Source organism: Abramis brama (assembly GCF_963993115.1).
Source record: "Abramis brama genome assembly, chromosome: 2".
In the NCBI taxonomy this organism is placed as follows: Eukaryota; Metazoa; Chordata; class Actinopteri; order Cypriniformes; family Leuciscidae; genus Abramis; species Abramis brama.
The window spans coordinates 29,399,950-29,422,329 of NC_139964.1; the positions used below are offsets into that span (position 1 = coordinate 29,399,950).

At 38.3% G+C, this 22,380-nt stretch overlaps 1 protein-coding gene across 1 annotated transcript; it reads left to right on the forward strand.

Annotated features, from left to right (window-relative positions):
• Positions 1-1,071: 1,071 nt before the first annotated feature.
• LOC311077991 (ovochymase) lies at positions 1,072-20,425 on the forward strand (the record flags this gene model as incomplete). The annotated part of the gene is made up of 20 exons (XM_084106637.1): positions 1,072-1,198; positions 2,170-2,306; positions 4,072-4,165; positions 4,628-4,768; positions 5,085-5,182; positions 7,581-7,707; positions 7,814-8,020; positions 8,974-9,195; positions 12,022-12,162; positions 13,424-13,660; positions 13,862-14,047; positions 15,207-15,316; positions 15,710-15,810; positions 16,158-16,435; positions 17,501-17,664; positions 18,680-18,863; positions 18,963-19,181; positions 19,299-19,439; positions 19,712-19,936; positions 20,040-20,425. The coding sequence occupies 20 exons, from the start codon at positions 1,072-1,074 to the stop codon at positions 20,186-20,188; spliced, it is 3,288 nt and encodes a 1,095-aa protein (XP_083962763.1). The 3' UTR covers positions 20,189-20,425.
• Between the last annotated feature and the right edge of the window lie 1,955 nt (positions 20,426-22,380).

Here is a 22,380-nt window from a genome sequence, read left to right on the forward strand (position 1 = left end):
TCTTGTACGTTACGTGTGCACAAGAGTGAACATGTTGCTGGCTGCAGTACACTTAATGGCCACTGGTGTCGCTAATAACAAGTGTTCTGAATAGACCCTTTAATTATATAAAGGGATAGGTCTATTTCACCGCTGGAAAGATGAATGTGTATTTAAATTGGGTCATTTATGTAGTAGAAATGTGAAATTATTTTAGAAGTTGGTGCCTTCTAGACTAAGAAAAGCCAGAAAATGTATTTTTGGCTCATGTGGATGAAAGATAACAACTCCCAGAATGCACTTGCTTCGCTGCCCTACGAGGACACTCCCAAGCCACGCCTACCGGTTACAGAGGGCAGTATCAGAAGAAATGATACAACTAGGCTACTAGTTGACTCGAAACTGAAAATACGTAATTTTATCGTGAGATCCCCCTATCCCCCTATATGGGCGGGTTGAAAACATGCGGAACGAGCTCCTACTACTGGCTGTCTCTAGCCTCTGGACAAAAAAGCCTCCCATGATGCAAAATGACGATTTTTACGTCTTTTTTTACGAGTTTTTTTTTCCAGACACACAATACAGAAATCTCTCGTCTCAGGGGGACATGAGGGAGGGAAGCATGGTCATTCGAAAATACTACCGGGTTTCTACTGATACAAAGCTTAATGCTAATCGGTTAAGTATCCCATAACTAATTAATTTAAACTTCACAATCACTGCAGTATTAATAAACAAGAGGTCCACTAGTGGTCTACAAACAAGATACTTCTTATTTAGTTAATCATTTGAGAATGTAACCATTGCTTTCACTTACCTGATAAGCCTTCTTAGATAAAACCAGTATGATTTCCTAAATTTACAACCTGACCTGTCACACACGCAGTAAAATGCATCAGAGATATACTCGCAGAAATAGCTTTTTGCGGTATCGCACAGCCAACCCATCCGAGAGTAAAGTACAGCTCAACAAAGGTCAACACAACATTATAAATATTAGACCATCTGTGAGGAGAACGTTAGTAAGTCAGCTTCGGCTGAAGACCATCACACTGTTTCTAGATTGGATAACGCTGAGGAACATCGGCATAAATGAAGTCCAAGAAAGGTCTGACAACACTAGAGAAGAGCCTGATCTTCCTATTTGTAGCCCTGACTGCAGTCACTATTGGACTAGTTGTGGTCTTTGTTATTGAGAAGAACAACTCAAGTCCAAGAGGTGGGTTACTGTTACTTCAAAGCTGTTGGTCCAAATCCAGATATATTTAATGAAGATAATTAGTTTTGCACACTTACTTAGTTTTGACTTCCCCTCAGATATAAATGTAGATGTAAAATTTAAAGAATCTCAGTGGTAATAAAATACAGCAATAGAAATGCTATAGTTATTTATGATTATAAGGGCATATAATGTCAAATCAATAGACTTGATCAAAGCCACAAAGATGTTTACTTGATATATAACTAGTCCTGTAACGAATCTCTGCTACTTCAAATTCATGAAAACAGCTTATTTATGTTAACACTTTTAATGAAATTCTAACCCAAATGATTTCCTTTCACTCTTCTTATAAACTCTAACTATACAATTACTTTTGAATGATTAAAGTTATTGATAAAAACTTTAAATTACTTCTCAGCGTAACTACTATACGTTTGGTTGAATCAGACTCACTGTAACAACACTATTGTAAAATCTGTGCCATACAATTGCAGCATCCTCCTATTTAGAAAGAATCTAAAAGCAGCATCTAAATGTAAATTATGAAGTGAAACTGTATAATACTCTCAAAAATAGCTCTCAGAAGCTTCCTGTAATCACTTACAGGACATTAATTTAAAAGTTTCATGCGATTTAAATTACACCTAATGTATATCTAAGTATAATTTGTTGCAACAGTTTCACTTAAAACTTACAATGCTTATGTTTCACATAACCAGCATTACCCATAAGATTATTTTTGCATCACAAATGATGAATTCAGAGCAATATATAGGCCTATAGGTATTTGTTTGGTACACACATTATCCTTTCTTTTCAAATTCAGTTACCAGACTAAAACTGCATTATGTTCCACGAGGCTGAATCCATGAAATAGCTTCACCTGCGGGGTGCTGCTGAGGAAATGCAATCAATCTGTTTACACAGGCGATGTCAAATTCTATTCCTCGCTCTGTCTCTGTCCGCAGAGGATGAGATCGATACGGGATGTGGGAGTCTGCAGGAGCTGACGGCTTCCTCGGGGGAATTTTCCAGTGGGAATTACCCCAGCAGTTACGACAATGGCATGAGCTGCAGTTGGCACATCACAGTAGAAGCCAATAAGGTACCGGGTGGCACTTAGCTCAGCTCATTAGCCGTTAGCTGCTCATTAGGACAGGCTTACTGTAAGATGACCTAACGTTACATGCGTTGGTTTTTCTGAAAGCACTTTGCACATTTATAGGGCTGTTTTTGTATATTTGTTTTATATTCGATTTTCAAGAATTATTTGAGCATGTTTTACAAGGAAATACTATATTCTGTTTTTCAACTTCAAAATGTCATGTTCAATTTAATGTGGCACTTCCTGTTTCTGTGTAGGCTAATTGTTTGTGAAATGTTCAACACTCTTAAAATGAAAGTTTCTTTATTTGGTTAAATTGAATCTTTCCATTCCACATTTTATATATATATATATTTATACTACAGGGCCGTTGAATGCTTGAATCTGATTGGTTGACGAACGTTCTAAGGTGTGCATTATTTTCAGGGAAACGCACAGCTAAAGTAGTTCCAGGCAGGTCTTGACCGCATTACAGTTCCATATCACTTCGCGTAGTCAACTGTAATAACGGAAAATAGGATACAATTCATAACAAGAAAAAACATTTAGCCCCATGCGCTTGATCTGCAATTTTCAATGTCTAGCTTCACAATCAATGGAAACATGCAGTTTAATTTTAATAAATAAAGTATATAGTCCTATATAATCAATAGAAAATTAAACTGAATATAGGCTAAATAAATGGATAGTCCTGCAGCACGGATTTTTATTGCAGATAATTTAACAAATAAATAATTATTGATTGGCCTACTTGTTAAAAGGGCTTTGTGTTTCATTTATTTGGCTAGTCTACTGTCATCTGTCAATAATAGAAACAAAAGAATGAACGAATTAATTAAAACGAATTGAATTAATAAATAAATAATAATATTGACGCACATGCTTTTCTGTCTCATTATTGCACATCTCTCTCTAATAACTGCATTAACAACTGCATAAAGCCGGGGACACACTTTAAGGCCGGTTATGAATGTTATTTGATTCTTATGACTGATCATGTCCAAACGCGTGTTCAGCGCATTCAGTCTGTGTTCAAAGTCGGTGTTTAAAATATGCTGCGATGAAAACAGTCAGAGCATGTGTCAGCTAGTCGTCCCCAGCATTAGTCTGCTATCAGTGGCTCAAACCTCCGTTACTAACTCTAAAATGACGTTTTGGAATTAGCAACGGAGGCATGGGATTAGATGCGTAAGAAATTAGGCCTACATACAAGAGCGTTTTAATGACAAAAACTTTACAAACGTCTTGAAATACATAATCTGAACAATGTTTCGAGGTGTGGTAACTGTAGTATAAGCGGAATAATTGACTTCAGGCCGTTGAATTATTAGAAAAATAATGCACACCCGAGGTGAACGGCCACTCCGCTTCGCGTCGTGACCGCATTACCACCTCGGGTGTGCATTATTTTTCTAATAATTCAACGGCCTGTCGTCAATTATTCCTTACATATATATATATATATATATATATATATATAGTGGAAAGGTTCTTTAGATTTTTAAAATGTTCCCCATACTAAGAAAAAAAGAAGAAAAAAAGAGGTTATTTTAAGAACTGATCACTGAAAGGTTATTTGGGCAACCAAATACAGTATTGTTATTCAATGGCATAGCTGTGAAAACACCCTTTTGGAACCTTTATTTTTTTTAGCAATGATACTAAATGAGTTGTTTCTACACCAAATTATTTTCAGTGTAATGGGACATAAATCTGTACCCTATTCATGGAAAATGAGTTCTCATGGTTTGTTTTCTTCCTCCAGGTGATCCATCTGTGGTTTGAAGACTTCTCTATAGAAGACTCCAATACATGTGAGGCCGACTTCGTCACTCTCAAGGATGAACTCGGCACAATTGGTGAGTCTTCCGCTGAGGTTGGTCAAAACCATTTTTCTCTTCCCTGCAGAGAGTTAAAAAAACTAATTCACTAAGTTAATCACCATTAGCGCAGAAGAGATCTGCCTGCATTTATTCCAGAGGGCATGAGGCAATTAACTTCTTACAGATTGACTGAATGTTACTGGTCACCATTTTTTGACTGTTGAGTTATTGCATATGCTGAGCATGTCCTGCCAAATTTTCAGTTTGAATGAGAGGACAAACACCAAGACAAAAACTGGCCACTCTACCTAAAGCAAAAGCGCTGTATTTTCCTGGGTATTCTAGTTCAGCGGTTCTCAAAGATGCAATATAAATTCAGATAACTATATAATCTTGACTAGTTTTAGCAAAATTATGAGAACATGTAAGAGAAAATCTTTTTTTGTTGATGTCAAAGGCTGTGATCAATAAAAACTCTACGATTTCTTTTTCTTGCAGGGAAGTACTGTGGCTATTCAACGCCTAAACCAATAGTTGCCTTAGGAAACAGCATTTTTGTGTACTTTGACACCAACGACAGATACACAGAGAAGGGATTCAAAGCCCTGTATCGCGCTGTGGCCCCTGAGACGGCATCAGGTAATGACAATGAGAGATACATAATGACTTAGTTACATAACAGTATTATTAACACGATGGAAGAACATTAGAGATTTAACAATGCCCGTCTGCTGCACCTTTCATTTCATCATTTAGTGACTGTATCTTACTCAGCCAGATACTGAGAGGCTGTTATAAGTGTCTCACTGCAGCTGACCTAGAAAGAGACGCAGCGCGTTAATGTGTGTGTGTGTGCGCGCGTAACTGGGGTGTATTGGGAGGGGAGGGGGGCTGTCAGAATACCCTTTTGGTGTCTCTCTATGCAGCTAAATCTCTCTCGTTCCCATGCTTCTAGAAATAGTTGGGGCTGGTGGTGTTCTTCAAGGTGACCGTGGGGAGCTGTTGACCCCTGGCTTTCCCGCACAAAACTATGAGAGTGGCGCACTCTACCAGGTGCTTCGAATGATCGATATGACCTCTACACCTACTCTTGATTTATCACAAACTGTCTTTTTCCTGTTTGTTCTCTGGAGTCTGTATCTTTGTCCTTTTCCACCCACTATTCAATATCTGCTGCCTTAAAGGAATAGTTCACCCAAAATAATTCCTTCGTTAATAATTCGTTACACAGAATTTTATTATATTAATCACACCTTCACTAAATCCACACATTTAACACCCTAAAAATGACATAACATTATTTATAATAAGTTTATTTGATTCACAGCTTATATAGTGTTTTGACCTTGACAACCCAACTGCATTTTACCGCAAACTTGCGACTAACGTTAGTTACTTACTAAAGAAGGCGCAATCGCTTGTTTGCTAAGGGTCGGGTCGGGACTCCAACATTAACACACTGACAACATTGTATTCAGAATATAAAATATTTTTTGATCTCAGATGATTTCGTTTTCATGGAGACAGACGCGGTGTGCACGGAGGGGAGGGGCTGTGTGTGTGTGTGTCTATGTGAGAGAGACGCGTGAGTGACAGAGAGACGGAGGGAGAGCAGGGAAAGGAAATGCAGCTGAACGAATACGCTGCGTGTTTTAAATAGCGTTAAAAAAAATAAATGAATAACGAAACGCGTGGCGGCCGGTGTTGATTCTTTGGCACACCGCCACAAATTAGTCTATGTGTGGGAAACACTGAATGAGGTTCATTCTCATGTTACGCAGCACGTTTGAGCTTCCGCAAGAACCAATGAGATTCATTCTCATGTTCCGCAGCACGTTTGAGCTTCCGCAAGAACCAATGAGATTCATTCTCATGTTACGCAGCACGTTTGAGCTTCCATAAGAACCAATGAGGTTCATTCTCGTGTTACGCAGCACATTTGAGCGTCCACAAGAACCAATGAGGTTCATTCTCGTGTTACACAGCACGTTTGAGCTTCTGCAAGAACCAATGAGATTCATTCTCATGTTACGCGGCACGTTTGAGCTTCTGCAAGAACCAATGAGATTCATTCTCATGTTACGCAGCACGTTTGAGCTTCCGCAAGAACCATTGAGGTTCATTCTCATGTTACACAGCACATTTCAGCTTCCGCAAGAACCAATGAGATTTGTTCTTGCTCATCAAGCAGGTTTGGTTGAACTTCTGTTTATGTTCGCTGATGAATGTTTAAATGTGAATAAAAGCCTAAATTAGATCAGTTCATCATTTAAAGTGATCGTGTCTCTTTCAGAAAATGTAGACTAAACTGTTCAATTTATTTGGATTAGTTTTACGATCTGTTTATGAACTTTTTGCGTCTAAATGGTAGTTGCGTCAACTGTCAATGGATGGACAGAAAGCTCTCAGATCATCTAACAGATCTTCATTTGTGTTCCGAAGATGAACGAAAGTCCTACGGGTTTGGAACGATATGAGGGTAAGTAAATGATGACAGAATTTTCATTTCTGGGTGAACTATCCCATTAAGGAGTGGCAAAAAAGTGGGCAAAAAAGGTCTCTTTTGTCTATTGTCAATAGTGTAGAAATCTATGAACAGCTTAAACAGAATCACTTTCAAACCAAGCAGCTTTCTTTTGGTCAACACAGAGGATTCAAGTGACCAAAATCAAGTAACCCTATGCAAAATTTTCGTACTCAAGCTATATTCTCGATCGTGTGAATTCCTATTGAAATTACTAAATTTTCGCACGCATGAATTCGCATTCCCAGTTGATATGTAATGAGTTCTCTTTGGACTACTTGAGGGAATCCCATGAATAAAATTAATTTTTGTAAACATAATGCATCCAGATTTCTTTTCTTTTTTACTTTGAGGTTGTTAAACGGCCAATCAATCACTGGCCAATAACCTAGCAACCATTCAGAACCACTTAGCAACTCCATAGCAATGCCCCTGCATCCATCCACAACACGGCGTAGTGTTTTGCACACACATTTTTTTCATAACTTCTAAAAATATAGTTCCATGATGTTTTTTTGACCAAATTTTATGAATAATGAATCCAGTGACAATCAGATTACACATACATACAGAGGAAATTTTGGGAGTTTGTGAGGAGTATTTGAAGATTGGTTTTGACATGATTGCTGGAAGCTTCCTCACAGTGCGGCTCCATCTGGCAGGATATTTACCCACATTAGCTAATCTACCGCCAGCCTTCAAGCCTTGACTTGAAACTAACTCAAGATGCATGAGAAAGCACAATTTCAATCACCAGCCCTTTCGGGATACCCAAATTGCATTTGGATCAGTCTATGTATTTTGCATTTGCTAAAGTCTGCATATGCAAAAACTAAATGCCAGAAGCAGTTTAATTGCACTGTAATCGAGTTATTCTAAGGTTAGAATTAATGTTAAATTAACAAATTTTTTCATTATGTTGCCCAGTGGATGATACGCGTGCCTGATTGGGAAAAGGTCCGGCTTACATTCACAGCTTTTGACCTTGTCCCAGAATCATGTGGTGACTTTGTGGATGTCTATGATGACGCTTCAGATGGTGCCGCTCAGCTTGGTGAGAACTGACATTTACTGAATCCAAAAAGCATCCCTTTTCTCCACGGTGAACATCTGTGCTCTCGTTTTTATCTGCCAAAAAACATAAATCTCAATTACTGTAGGTCGTTTCTGTGGAAACAAGGTCCCGGCTCCGGTGTTGTCTAGTGGCAGTAGTATGGTGGTTCGTTTCAAGTCTGATTCGAGCGGGACTGCTAAAGGCTTCAGTGCAACCTACACCATAGCAAGTGCCCCACCGATTACAACCACACCAACAACCACCACCAAAACCACAACCACTGGACCAACAACCACCACACCTGCCCCAGAAGGTATGAGTAAAGTCACGGTATTTTCAAAGAAACTACATCAATGCATCACTTACCTGATCATATTACATATTACAGGGCTGATGATCACTGAACCTCCTGCAGTCTAATGACTTTACTTTCAAATGACAGGAATAAAAATGCTTTTCCACACCTAAAGAAGCATCTTACGTCACACAAAAAAAGTTAATTTAAGGAAGCACCCATAATCAGGGAACTATGTAAGAGGGGTAAATTAATATGGCTTGTTGTGACAATAAAGGAGATTAAACTAAACAAATAATACATTTATCTAATTATGGTATTAAAGGTTGACCCATTTATAAGTTGCATTAAATGAGTTGTATGTACTTTTGTCTTAGATAATATTATTATAATATCATATTTTTATATGTATTAATATTTATATCATATATATAGCCTATATATATAACATTTTAACATGTTTATATGCAATTGTCTAGATTTTTCTTGCTTTAATTAAAATGTATTTATTATTATTTCGCATTGCATTTAAGCAACTACAATGGCAACAATTATATTTTATAGGTATTTATATTTTTGGTACGTTTGTCATTTTATATTTTTATATTTCTATCTTTATTGAATTACAAATATTAAGTTCTTCAAAATCATTAAAATCTCTGACTTTAGATTGAAGACTTATAGATATAAGATATGTTGGCAAATCTGAGCACAGTTTGAGACATTGTTGAGGATCTTATCTAAGAAGCAAAAGCCTCAGTTTGCTCTCCATTTAATTTAATTTCTCTCTAGGAAAAACAGTTTAGGCATTTAAAGACATAAAGAGATAACAAGCACATTTTGCAGTGCCATCATCAAGCATGACATGCTTTCTACCCTACATGAAGCCAGATGATATTTAAAGATTGCAAGTCCTGATGAATTTCTTTTGAGCATTATTGTTCAGACAATAACACTCGCTGTCTGTTCAGACTCTGGCTGTGGGTCCCCCGGGAAGCTGTTCGGACGTAAAGGTCAGATAAACTCCAAGAACTATCCTCAGGCTTATCCTGCAAACTTGAGCTGCTCTTGGGACATCTCAGTGGATGAGGGCTTTCTTGTCAAACTGCACATCACTGATCTGGCCACCGTGGGTGAAGCGGGCCAATGCGGCAAAGATAAGCTCACCGTCATCGATAGTCAGCAGTCACTGGGTAAGACACAACTCGAAAAAAAAGATGCAAAGGATACTATAGATTTATGTTTAATAAATTATGCTTGCAAACTCTGGAACGCCTTAGCAACACCCTGGAAACCACCCACAAGACCCAAGCATCATGGCGGCGGGTTTTGCAAGTGCATTTCTTACAGAAAACATAAAAATCTAGTCTGTAATCTATAGTGCGCTCTAAACAATGTCTTCTAGTTTTGCAATTGCCCGAATCTGCATTATTTAAACTGGGGTTAAAGAGGACCTATTATGCTTTTTTTACATTTTCAAATTTCTTTAGTGTATATTTGCTGTTTGAGCATGAAAAAGGTCTGCTAAGTTACAAAACACAAAGTCACTCCAAAGGGAGTTATTCTCTATATCAGTGCGCACTGTTTCTGAACTCCCTGAAATGCCTCGATTGAAGTCTCGAGTTTTCTTCTGGGAACAAACACGTCACACACTGGTCCAGTCGACCAATCAGAGCACATTGTACTTTTCAGAAGGAGTGGCTTCATAGAGACAGGAAGTAAATAGTGCGTTACTGATACAGACTGAGAAGAGAGGTGCTGCAACAATGTCAAACATGTGAAAAATAATGTGTTTTTTGAACATTTAAGCTTGAAAACCTATTTTACTACAGCCCAAAAACAAAATCAAGACTATGTAAAAGGGCGTAATAGGTCCTCTTAAATATGTGAACAGACTTGTCCTATTCATGCGACACATCTTCCAGTAATTTAATTGGATAAAACGTGTCAAGCCAACATAGCACTATGCCAAAACGTGGCCTATCAGGGATGACCTTCGACTCTGTTTTGCTGCCCATATCTAACACTAAATGGCACTGCTGGCGCAAGAGTAGCTGGCGTTCTCATCGCTCTCTCTTATCCCTTGCACAAAGGGACTGTAAAAACTGATTATCATCAGTCTCAGCGAGGCATGAGCCAGCAGGCGAGCGCACTATAAATTACGGCTCCTTATTACTGAACATCAAACAGAGCTGTGAGCAGCTGATACGCTTATCTACAGCAGCTTTTCAAGGACTGCATGCCAGATACTGTCAGTAAGTCCTGGTGCAGGTTGAGAAAGTGTGAGGGAAAAGACCAAAAGTTTGGGATGTTTGAACTACAAGAAAAGACAAAAAAAGGACAAGTGTTTTTCTGGCTATTTGCTGAGCAGTGAAAGTGTAGAGGAACAGTACACCCCCTAAAATGTCACTTCATGTCTGTCCAAACCTGTCTGATTTACTTTCTTCCGTGGGACAAAAAAAACTGAACTGCTCTTGTCCTTGCAATTAAATTTTTTTGTCTTAAAACAAGCACAATTATCTGCCAACGGCGTAAGAAAAATGATCTTGTTTCCATTTGAATTAAGATTATTTTTTTTGCCCCATTGGCAGATAATTTTGCCTGGTTTAAGCAAAAACTCACTTAATTTTTTTATCTAGTATGAGAGAGAGAGAGAGAGAGAGAGAGAGCATAAAACTATATTCCAAGAGATGAAGTCATAAACAGACTTGTTTAAAAAAAAAAAAAAACAGATGGAAAGTTAAATTCCAATCACTTTTTATTGTAAATGCATGGAAAAGAGTGACCAGTGCATTCTTTAAAAAAAAAATTCCATGCAATAAAAGAAAATTATTGCTAATTGTTTTAGGTATCAAATAGGTATATTTACTATCAAACATCTGAACACAAGGGCTTTGAAATTCATTAAATGAATAAAAACAAGTTCAGTTTTGGTCCACCAGCAGTCATAGACTGCATGGCTCATTTGTCTTGACATTGTGTCCTTACTTGGCTGTTGCAAGTGTGTATACTGTATGTGTGTGTTCTTCACATCACTTCTTTATCCTGGCTGTCAAGACGAATCGGTGTGTGAGTGTTAGTTCTGCTGACAGTCTGTATTACCCTGAAGATAGGAGTTGTACAAACAGTTTGAATGGAAATGCAAAACAAACCATGTTAACCTGAGCTACACAGTATATGAAATTCTTAATATTAATAATGAATTTGACTTGTACTGCAGGAATACTGATTAGCACACATGGCATGAGTTAATTTCTCTCCCATAATTAGATGCCATTAAACAAATGAAATAATCATTAACTTCGAATGAAATAATCATTATCTTCAAAATGAAATGGAGATGAAGACTTCCTAAATGCCTTTTTGTACTATTAAAGCTGAAGTGAGTATTTTTTAAATGCATAACAACTTGTAAACACAAAAAGTTGCCATTGTTTATTACTGACGAATCAAATCTACATTAACAACAAAGCTTGCACAGGCCCATCATTGAGTAAAAAAAGTATAGCTGCCATTATTTTCTATGGAACACATCTTACCTTAAGTATGTATGTACAGTCACAGAAACGTATTTCTTGCCGTGTATTTCATTTTAAGGTTTAAGGAAAATTAAAATATCAAATGGAAAACATGTTAAAAACAGACCGTTCTATTCATACAGTTATGGTCTGAAAAGTAAATTCAAGGCAAATGGGAATCAGAATAGGACAGTCTTTATTATTATTATTATTATAAAGGTACAGTACCCAAAAATAGCCTGTTTATTTCTAAGAGCCAGGAAGGGGTGAGTCGTCTTGTGAAACGAAATGACAACTGTTGATGTCTTGTTGATACAAGAAACTTTGACTGTTTCTGTAAGCGGACTTAAGTGTAATTGATGCAAAACCAGTAATTTCAATGTTCTGACTTTGGGCAATAAGATGCATAGTGATGCAGAAACTTTCTCTTTCTCTTTTATCTCTCTCTCTCTCTCTCTCTCTCTCTCTCTCTCTCTCTCTCTCTCTCTCTCTCTCTCTCAGGCACACACTGCGGGTTTGTTCTTCCTCCAGTTCTAATCAGCGTCAGTAACAACATGTCCCTGAGTTTCCAGTCAGATACTCGGCTAGCCGACCGTGGCTTCTCTGCCACATGGGAAGCTGTGTATCCAGAGGACCTTTCTGGTAAAACCCTTTACAAACTCATAAAGACATCTATCTACTCACACCTACGCACACACACCTCGGATGAATCCTGCTGATGCAGCTGCGAGCGTTAACAGCCATCAGCAACCCTGTGTGTCTTGTGAGATTTTGTATGTGTGTGTGTGTGTCCCATGGAGATTTTGAAATCCAGGTAATGAGGGTAGAATAACAATGCAGAATAACCATGGGAAAAGAGTGCGGCAGACACAGTCAAATCATTTAATCGTCCAATTTTAGCAATAATTTAATAATATTTTAGAAATCTAATTATATGTTGGAAATCTCATTTCAGAGATCTGTTGCACATCTCCGAACTGGAATAGTGCCGAATCGCTCAAATAAATACTCTGGCTGACACATTGGCAATTGAAAGAGCTATATTTCACAGTAAATATACACATTCCTAGATTTATGAAAAACATTTCCCCCTTCACCAGATGCTACACCCCTAAAAAAGGAGAGGAAACCATCTGTAGTCATGCTGATTGACGCCTGCATTAACATGCATTGCAAGTGTTCACAGTTAAAGCTTGTCTCTATGACATATTCTACTTAGGCTCACAGTCAATTCTGCTTGTAGTTTCCCTCAGCCTGTGCAGCGAACCAGAAATGTACAGAACAAAAAGATGGCCTTATATACAGTATACATTTTATACACTATTATATATACTTATACATTTTATACTGTACATGTATTTTTGCATTTTTAATATCATTTTTTTTAAATACAAAAATGCTGTTGAAGGGGATTTTTTTATGAAAGTCTTGATTTTGTTTTTGGGCTCTACTAGAATAGGTTTTCATACTTAAATGTTCATAAACACATTATTTTTCACATATTTCACATTGTTGCAGCACCTCTCTTCCCAGTCAAAATTTTGCTAATGCGGCCTCACCTTAATAAGGTTTACAAAGAGTTTAAAAAAATGCAGCCCTAGAGGAAAAACAGCTAAGTTATCCCATTGTCATTGGGACAAAATATGTTTGTATAAAGTTAAATAATAATACAATTTTCTAAATTCACCTGCCACTGGCAGGTCTGGCAAAAAGTTAATTTTGGACCATGGTGACTTGGACCTGGGGCTAAATCGTGAGATTCCATGTACAAGCTGACTTCTGCTATAACAAGACACAATTTCGTGACATTTTGCTTGGTTGGAACAATTCTACCTTTACCTGTCACATTTTATAGCCGTGAGTCTGTCCGAAGGCACCAACCCGCACTTATGATGTCTTGCAGATATCCAGGGATGTGGAGGTTTCTCACAGGAGGAGACAGGCATCATCAAATCACAAAACTGGCCCATGAACTATCCAGCTAACAGCATGTGTCTATGGACCATACGCCACCCCAAGGGGAAGACCATTAAATTGACGTTCACTGATTTTGACGTGGAAGAGGCTGGCATCCTTTTCGGCCAGTGCAATGACAACGTGGTTGTCTACGACGGAACACAACCTGGAGCAAAAAAATATGGTGAGCAAGGACAAGGAATGCTTTGCAAGGACGCCTGTTTATGAGACCCTTTAAATCAGTTAAAACTGTGACATATTTATAACCTCCATTCAGTCAAACCAGACATATGTTTGTAATTTACCGTCCACTAAAAGGGTAGGACTTGCATGCTTTTAAGGGCTATAGAAGGCAATACATTCAAATAAATTGACTTTCTTACAGGCCCCTTCTGTGGCTCCAAAACGCCTGCTGTCATCGAAAGCACAACAAATGAACTTGTGATACGTTTCCATGCCGACTTTTTCATTGAGGGAAAAGGTTTCCGTGCTCACTGGACTGGCGATTCTACCTTACCTACCCCTACCGAACCTCCGGTGCCACCCAACCCATGGGACGACATCACGATAGGTATGAGCAAAAGCATTTCAGAATGAGATTTATTGGCAAGTAAACATCATTTCCAGCTAATATAAATCAATACATAATATAAATCAAGAGCTGATCATTCTAACCAGATATTGCATGTCTGTATTGTCACATAGTCTAACTGGGCTAGCAATCACCAAGAACAGCTTAGCAAACACCCACCAATGCCTTTGCAACCACCAAAACTGCATAGAAAATGCAGGTCATTCCTACAGTTTGGAAGATTTTATGTTTCCATGAAACAATACTGCATCAATTTTCATGCCACATGCATGCTGGGACTAAAAGATCCCATGTACAAGCTGACTTCTGCTATAACATCAAGACATTTTGCTTGGTTGGAACAAATCCACCTTTAACAGTCACATTTTATAGCTGTTACTCTGTCCGAAGGCACCAAACCGCACTTATGATGTCCTGCAGATATCCAGGGATGTGGGTATGATTAGTACCTTAGAATAATAATTAAACCCCCCCCCCCAAAAAATAAAAAATAAAAAATGAATAAACAAATAAAAAAAACTTATTCTCTTTGACATAAAACTTAATATATTGTTATAAATGTTTCTTTTTAATGTGTAAATCCATTTATTTTATGTCCCAACTCCAGTTCACCTTGTTACATTGGTGCTGCTTGCCCTTTAAAATTGTTAGCCCTAAATCACATGACTTGCTAGAAGTGACATCATTTCTTTGGAGGGAAATTTCTAAGGTTGTGTCCAAAATCGCCCCCTATAACCTTAAAGGAATAGTTCACTTAAAAATGAAAATTCTGTCATTGTTTACTCACCCTCAAGTTGTTCCAAACCTGTATGAGTTTCTTTCTTCTGCTGAACACAAAAGAAGATATTTTGAAGAATGTCAGTAACCAGACAGTTGATGGATCCCATTGACTTCAATAGTATTTTTTTTTCCTACTTTGGAAGTCAGTGGGGTCCATCAACTGTCTGGTTTCCCTGGAAACACTGTCAAAAATTTTACAAGCACCACTCACATTTTCAATATATTCCTGTGCACTACCAAAATATCCTTTGAAAACTCTGGTCTATTTTTCTGGGTAACTTAGAGTGAAGGTAATTGACAGCTGAAATCATTCGGCATGATAGAAATCTCCTCAGATAAAGCCTTCATCTGAATGCAGACTGGCCTGAGAGCTGTGGGCAGCCCGCAATCCCTCCCGCTGTCAACACTCGCATAGTCAACGGAGAACCTGCCAATCCTCACTCCTGGCCATGGCAAGTGTCCATGCAGGTACGGTTAAGCCTTCGTCCAATCTCACATCCGTCCCAGAAGAGATTTCAGATGTCTTATATGACAGGAAAGTTAATATTTGTCGATTTATCTTATTAAAGATAAAATTGTTTATTCAAAGCTAATGATATGTGAAATGAAATAAGATATTGCCAGGGTTAGTGTGCTTGAGGTCAGTTATTAGTTCAGCTTGTTGCTGTTATCATCATGATTATTAGTTATGTTTGCTAAAGGAAGCATCAATATTAATATTGCTCTTACTAAGGACAAGGGATTTGAACAAACCTCTAACACTAAGTATTATACTGCATAACTCATCCTGCACTGTTTGTATAAAAAAGTACAATCATTATAATATAATATCATTTTTATTCTCATGCATGTTTACTGAAGGTTTGGCGTGACTCAGAGCCTTCACCTAAGTTGGGTCATACATGTGGTGGAACACTCATCCATAAGAACTGGGTCCTGACAGCTGCTCACTGCTTCATCAGGTTACAAAAAATGATTTCATTCTCTGATATTTATATATAACATATCTATGTATCTATCCATCCATCTATGTATCTTTGAAAGAGACTCTTTTGCTTACCAAGGCTGCATTTATTTGATCAACAATACAGTAAAAAACAGTAATATTGTGAAATAGTATTACAATTTTAAATAACTGTTTTTTATTTGTATATATATTAAAATGTAATTAATTCATGTGATGGCAAAGCTGAATTGAGCATCATTACTCCAGTCTTCAGTGTCACATGATCCTTCAGAAAACATTCTTATATGCCGATTTGATGCTTAAAGGGATAACCGATTAGATGTACATGTGGATGTTTATCAGGTATGCCGATGAGCTGCAGCGCTGGAAAATGTGTTTAGGGAAACACAACCTGACCTTCTCTGAGCCAACCGAGCAGTGCTTTAACGTGCTTGGCATCTATCGCCACAAGGGCTTCCAGTACCCAACTGTGCCAACTGTGGAGTTTGATATCGCCCTGGTGCGACTGGATGGAGAGGTGACACCCACCGACTACATTCATTTCGCTTGTCTGCCTTCAGTTGAGGAGGTCCTTCCTGGGGGCAAAAGATGCTACGCCACCGGCTGGGGAGATGAAACAGGTTAGTTTACTCAGTTTAATCCTACTTGGCAGCACTTGTTAGTCAATCAAAAAGGGGCTTGGAGTTGTTTTGAGTATTGCGTTTTGGGGAGGACTTCCTGTTTGAGGGTAGTTCACGACACGTCAGGAGGTAAAAGGTTGTTAGTTTCAGCAGCTCAGCAGCTGGTTGATGTCTTCATTTTATTTGACATTATTTATGGGAAAAAATCTTTATCCTCTGATAGTCATTAAAAGTGACTGTGTGTTTCAAAGTCATTATAATAAATAAATAAAATAAATACAATCTTATTGTATTTAAAATACAAATTCTTGCATGCAAAATCATTGTCATTGTTAAATAAAGCTAAAACTAAAGATAAAAAGAAATTATTAATATTTTGAATACACTTTTATTTTATATTTTCTGTATTTATTTTAATTCTTATGTGCTTTTTATGTGTTTTCTTATTTAATTGATTTCATTTTATGTCAGTTTCATTTCAATTAAAGAATTTTATTTTTAACTGTTTTAGTTTTAGTTAACAATATCAACACTGGCTGAAATAAAATAAAATATAAATATTAAATTAACTTAAAAAAATGTAAGGTGCCTTGGACAGTTGGTTTCATTTTATTATATTATAGTAGATGTTTTGTCAGTGATGGATTTTTTGTGGGGTCTTATTTTTCTGTCTGCTACAAGAAGCTAATATTATAGAGTGATCTGTCTCAATGTGTTTTTACACTCAGGCGATTGGATACTTTTTCAATATCCCCATCTGAATTTGATTTATAAACATATTTGCCCTGATGTATAAAAACAGGCACTAAAAATATACAGATCCTACATATCCAATACCAATATATACTCAATGGCCCACATATCTGACAGTCCCGACTCCCGATAGTCCCCAAGACTCTGGAGTGATTGCTCCCTCTGCTGTGCAGTCTTGATAATGCATCCTAGAATGCACAATCATATTAGGTTAGATTAGAGTCCTTATTTATCTTCCAGTGACCAGCTACCTCTGCAGTGTGAGACAATAGGTAAAATAACTACTAATACATAATGCCATCTTGCCCACAGGTAACTCCACTGCTCCTAAAGCCGCTGAGGCATTGAACCAGGTGGCCCTTCCGGTAGTGCCGTACGACACCTGTAAACGCATGGACTACTGGTGGTTCCAGGTCAAGACCTCCATGATCTGCTGCGGCTACACTTTACCTGATGAGCTCAAGTCTGTATGCCAGGTATGGAACGTTTCTGAGATGAAGTACAGTTAACATCTGTTGTAATTTTATTCATTGGCCATTTCCAACTCTAATTTGTGCAGATTGTCTTACATATCCAGTATATACTAAACACTCCAAATACACTGTTATTTGTAATTATGCTACCAAATGAAAGAGCAGAACAAACAACAAACCAACCAAAAACATTGTACAAAAATGTTTGTTGCTTATGTAACCGGTCCTACCTGACCCACTGCGACTGGGATTGAGAACATGAGAGGCTGGTGCGCTAACAAGGATGCTAAAGACCGCAGTCTCTAGCGTCAGTTGCTAGTGCGCCTCTTGAGGCCAGGGGAGTGAGGTTTAGACGCACAGCTCTTACAAGCTTACCTCCGTTACACTCACCTCCCTAAACCTCACTCCCATCCGGGTCACCGCACCAAATTTAACCAATCCTACCTGATTCGAACCGCTGTCTCCGGATGGGAGGCGGGCATGCTAATACTAAAGACCGCAGTCTCTAGTGTCAGTTGCTAGTATGCTTCTTGAGGCCAGGGGAGTGAGGTTTAGACGCACAGCTCTTACAAGCTTACCTCCGTTACACTTACCTCCCTAAACCTCACTCCCATCCTGGTCACCGCACCAAATTTAACCAATCCTACCTGATTCGAACCACTGTCTCCGGATGGGAGGCGGGCATGCTAACAAGGATGCTAAAAACCGCAGTCTCTAGCGTCAGTTGCTAGTATGCCTCTTGAGGCCAGGGGAGTGAGGTTTAGACGCACAACTCTTACAAGCTTACCTCCCTAAACCTCACTCCCATCCGGGTCACCGCACCAAATTTAACCAATCCTACCTGATTCGAACCGCTGTCTCCCACATGGGAGGCGAGTGTGCTAACAAGGACACTAAAGACCGTAGTCTCTAGCGTCAGTCGCTAGCGTTCCTCTTAAGGTCAGGGGAGTGAGGTTTACACACACAGTTCTTACTAGCTTGCCTCCATTAGACTCATAACATTCATTTAATGTGATAGGGTGACTCGGGTGGACCCCTGGTATGCCAAGAAAGCCCCTCGGCCCCTTGGGAGGTGCATGGCATCACTAGTTTTGGTCCAATCGGCTGTGTCTTTGATAAGAAGCCCAGCGTCTTCACTCGTTCCTCTGCCTACCTGCCCTGGATTGAGAACATCATTCGCAAAGACATCTATGACCTCATCGGTATGTACGTTAGCATCGCTGGTCAGGACAATCTTGATTCTTTTGGAATCAGTTGAAGATTTTAGAGTGGATTTTAAGAAGCATTCTCTTTTTCTTAAGGTTCTGGTTGTGGCGGACTGAAGGATCTGGTTGGCTCGGAAGGCATGCTGGCATCAATGGATCATCCATATAGTTACAGTAACAGAGCTTCCTGCCGATGGAATATCCGTGTGCCCACAGGGAAAAACGTCTATCTTCACTTTAGCAACTTCTCCCTAGAGGATACCACACTTTGCCTCAATGACAAAGTCACTCTCAGTGATAACATCGGCACTTTAGGTAGCCATATCCCATGTGGCATATCCAAATACTAGTGTGCTCTTAGGTGGGCCGCCGTAGTGTTTAGGGAATGTGTATGAGATATAATATACTGTGTATCCTGCCTTTTTTTCTCAGGCACCCACTGCAGCACATCTCCTCCGAGAGATCTAGTCACGGCTGGTGACACACTGACTATCAGTTTCTCCTCCAATGACAAAATTGTGGACTCAGGGTTCAGTGCCGCATGGAAAGCAGTGGATCCTACTGACATAGAGAGTGAGTGAAAAAACAAACACTTCTTTACCCTCTGGGAGAATATTGTCATTCCATTGAATACATTTTATGTTAAAGATTTGGGTTATGGTCAGTGGTGTTTGCCAAGACTAGCGTCAGTATTACCGTTGATCAAATTTCATTTGAGCAAACCACTAACACCATAGCAACTGTATAACAACCACTCAGAACACCCTTGTAAAAAATATATTCAAAATAACATCACTTCTTCTCATTTCCAAACTTTGGACCACCTTTTGTCTGTACATCTCCAGCTGCTGTTGGTTGCGGTGGGCTCTTCACCAGTCAAAAGGGGGATCTCCAATCACCCAACTGGCCCAATGAGTACCCAAGCCAAGCGGTGTGCACCTGGACCATCCACATCCCCTCCGCCACTGGAATCCATATTGTCTTCACTCAGTTTGAACTGCAGGCTGTTAGTTTGTTGGACCAGTGTGTGGATTATGTGGAGATCTTTGATGCTGCTGGGTCATCACAAGGTTTGATTATATACCATAGCATAGTTAATACATATTTTGTTGATTTTATAATCAGCTGCATTTTCCCACTGTCATATTGCATCCTGTTTTTTTTTTTGTTCAGGCAAATTTTGTGGCTCTATCCCACCATCTTTAACTGTCAATGGGGACAAGGCCACCATCCGCTTCCTCAGTAATGATGCTAACCAGAAAAAGGGTTTCCAAGGACACTGGACCACCAATCCTGCTGTTTTTTCTAAAAAACACATCTAAAGTTGGAAAGAGCGGTTGTGCGACTGACTGTACAAAAAGATTCAACAAGAAATCTGAGCTATTTCTTTACAGACTACCGAAAGCTACAGAAAAGAGAAGCAAGAAACAACTGGAGTCCAGGCACCAAAATGTGGATTTGCAGTTGCCATTTTTGTCAGATATGTTGTAGTTTGGGGTAAAATCATACCCTAGGCTATCCTCTCTATTGACAAGTCATGAATTAAATATTTACCATATTATTTTCTGTGTAATTGTTTTAGTTTGTGTCAGTGTTTATTAAAAACTTCCATTATGATGAGCCTTATTGTGTTCAAGAGGGTGGTTAGATAACGTTAGCTAGCCAATCATTTTTACTTCTGGAACCCGACTTGCACTCTATGAAGACCTCACCAATGACATCGCCCTGATGCGATTGGCCAAAACAGTTACCCAAGATCAGGCCCAAACCCGAGTCTGCCAGAGTTGTTGGTTACGTAACAGGCATGGGGAATGAGAGGTCAGAGGAACAATGACCTTTTTATCTGAGTTGATTGATTTAGTTGAGCATCTGTTGTCATTTGTTCTATTTGCTATTCAGTGATTAGTGAGCATCAGAGAATATTAATGATGCATTTGTTGTGAAGGTGATTAAGATGCAAATGCTGGGTTATACTGTGCCCTTTCACCTTGGAGAAAACCCTTCTGAAATGTCAAGCAGTACTTGGGCTAATAACTATTAATCATGTTTTTTCACTTATGTATTTGAATTGAATATAACATTTCCATCCATTTGCATTACACAGTTTTAACAAAAACAATTAAACATAATGTGATGCATAATTGTCAGTCACACATAAATAAAACGGGCAAGATTTCTGCACTCAAAAAAAATAAAAATAAATAAATCATGGCATAGTTTATTACCATCTATTTGCGTCTATTTGGTTTTATTTAAATAATCATATTTTCAAAATGCATTTATCCAGATTTCTGAGAATCGGCATAAATCTGTTAAAAATATGAACATGGATAAAGTATGGTTAGCAAATTTAGTTCATTAAAATGTATGAGATTGTAACAATTTGGATTTATTGATGATAATCCTGGTTATTGAATATTTAAAACACACTCAGTTTATTAGTGCTATTACACAAATCTTACCTGTTTGATTAATGTAGAAAAATATGCATCACATATACGTTTATTAGTTGGTTTATGTTAGTATAATCCAAATGGATGGACATTTTGTATGCAATTCAATTACATAAATCTTAAATTTAGGTCTAAATATTTTTCGAGTGTGGTAATGTATATTATTTTCTGTCAATGGACCTCCTCGAATCAACCTGCAGGGAATGACGCTTGAGCACATGCATGAAAAGCTATTGTATGAACGAACTTTGTAATGTGCTTTAGGTGTGCTAATGCTTAACTGGAAATGTCGTTTTAAATTCTGATATTGTACTTCCTTCTAGTGGTTCCTGCTCCTGATTTCACACTCTAAACAATCTCTTCTTTTACCCATGGGGCAGTCGAGGCCTAATGGTTAGAGAGTCAGACTAACATGAAAGTTGAAGGTTCGATTCTCAATACTGGCAGGAAATGGCACTTTACTATCCCATGAGGCCACGGGAGAGGATTTGTGAATGGCAGTAAAGCAACACAACTGATGCTGGTAGGTCACATCATAATGACAACATGACGAATGTAGTACGTCCAGATTACATTCATACTACATACACTTATAATATATAACATACTTTTTTAGCAGTTACAAAGTAATTATTCAAAATAAGTACCTACTCAAGAGTTTGCGATTCCGGATGTAGCCATGGTGTAGGTAAGGATAAAAAGTAAACTCAGAGTAAACAAACTCACCTGTAGCTCATTGTGTCCAGCACAATCACGAACATAAATGGACAACTTTATAGGTGATTTTCTCAATGTTTTGATTTTTCTGCACCCCCAGATTCCAGATTTTCAAATAGTTGTATCTCGACTAAATATTGTTCTATCCTAACAAACCATACATCAATGGAAAGCTTATTTATTCATTTATCTCAATTTAAAAAAAATTACCCATGTGACTGGTTTTGTGGTCCAGGGTCACATATGCCTAAATGATTGAAATTAGCATTTTAGTCAAAAATAAATTTTGAAATGGATGAGAATTAAACCGGTTAGTGAAGGAAAAGCAGCCAACAAGTGTCCAG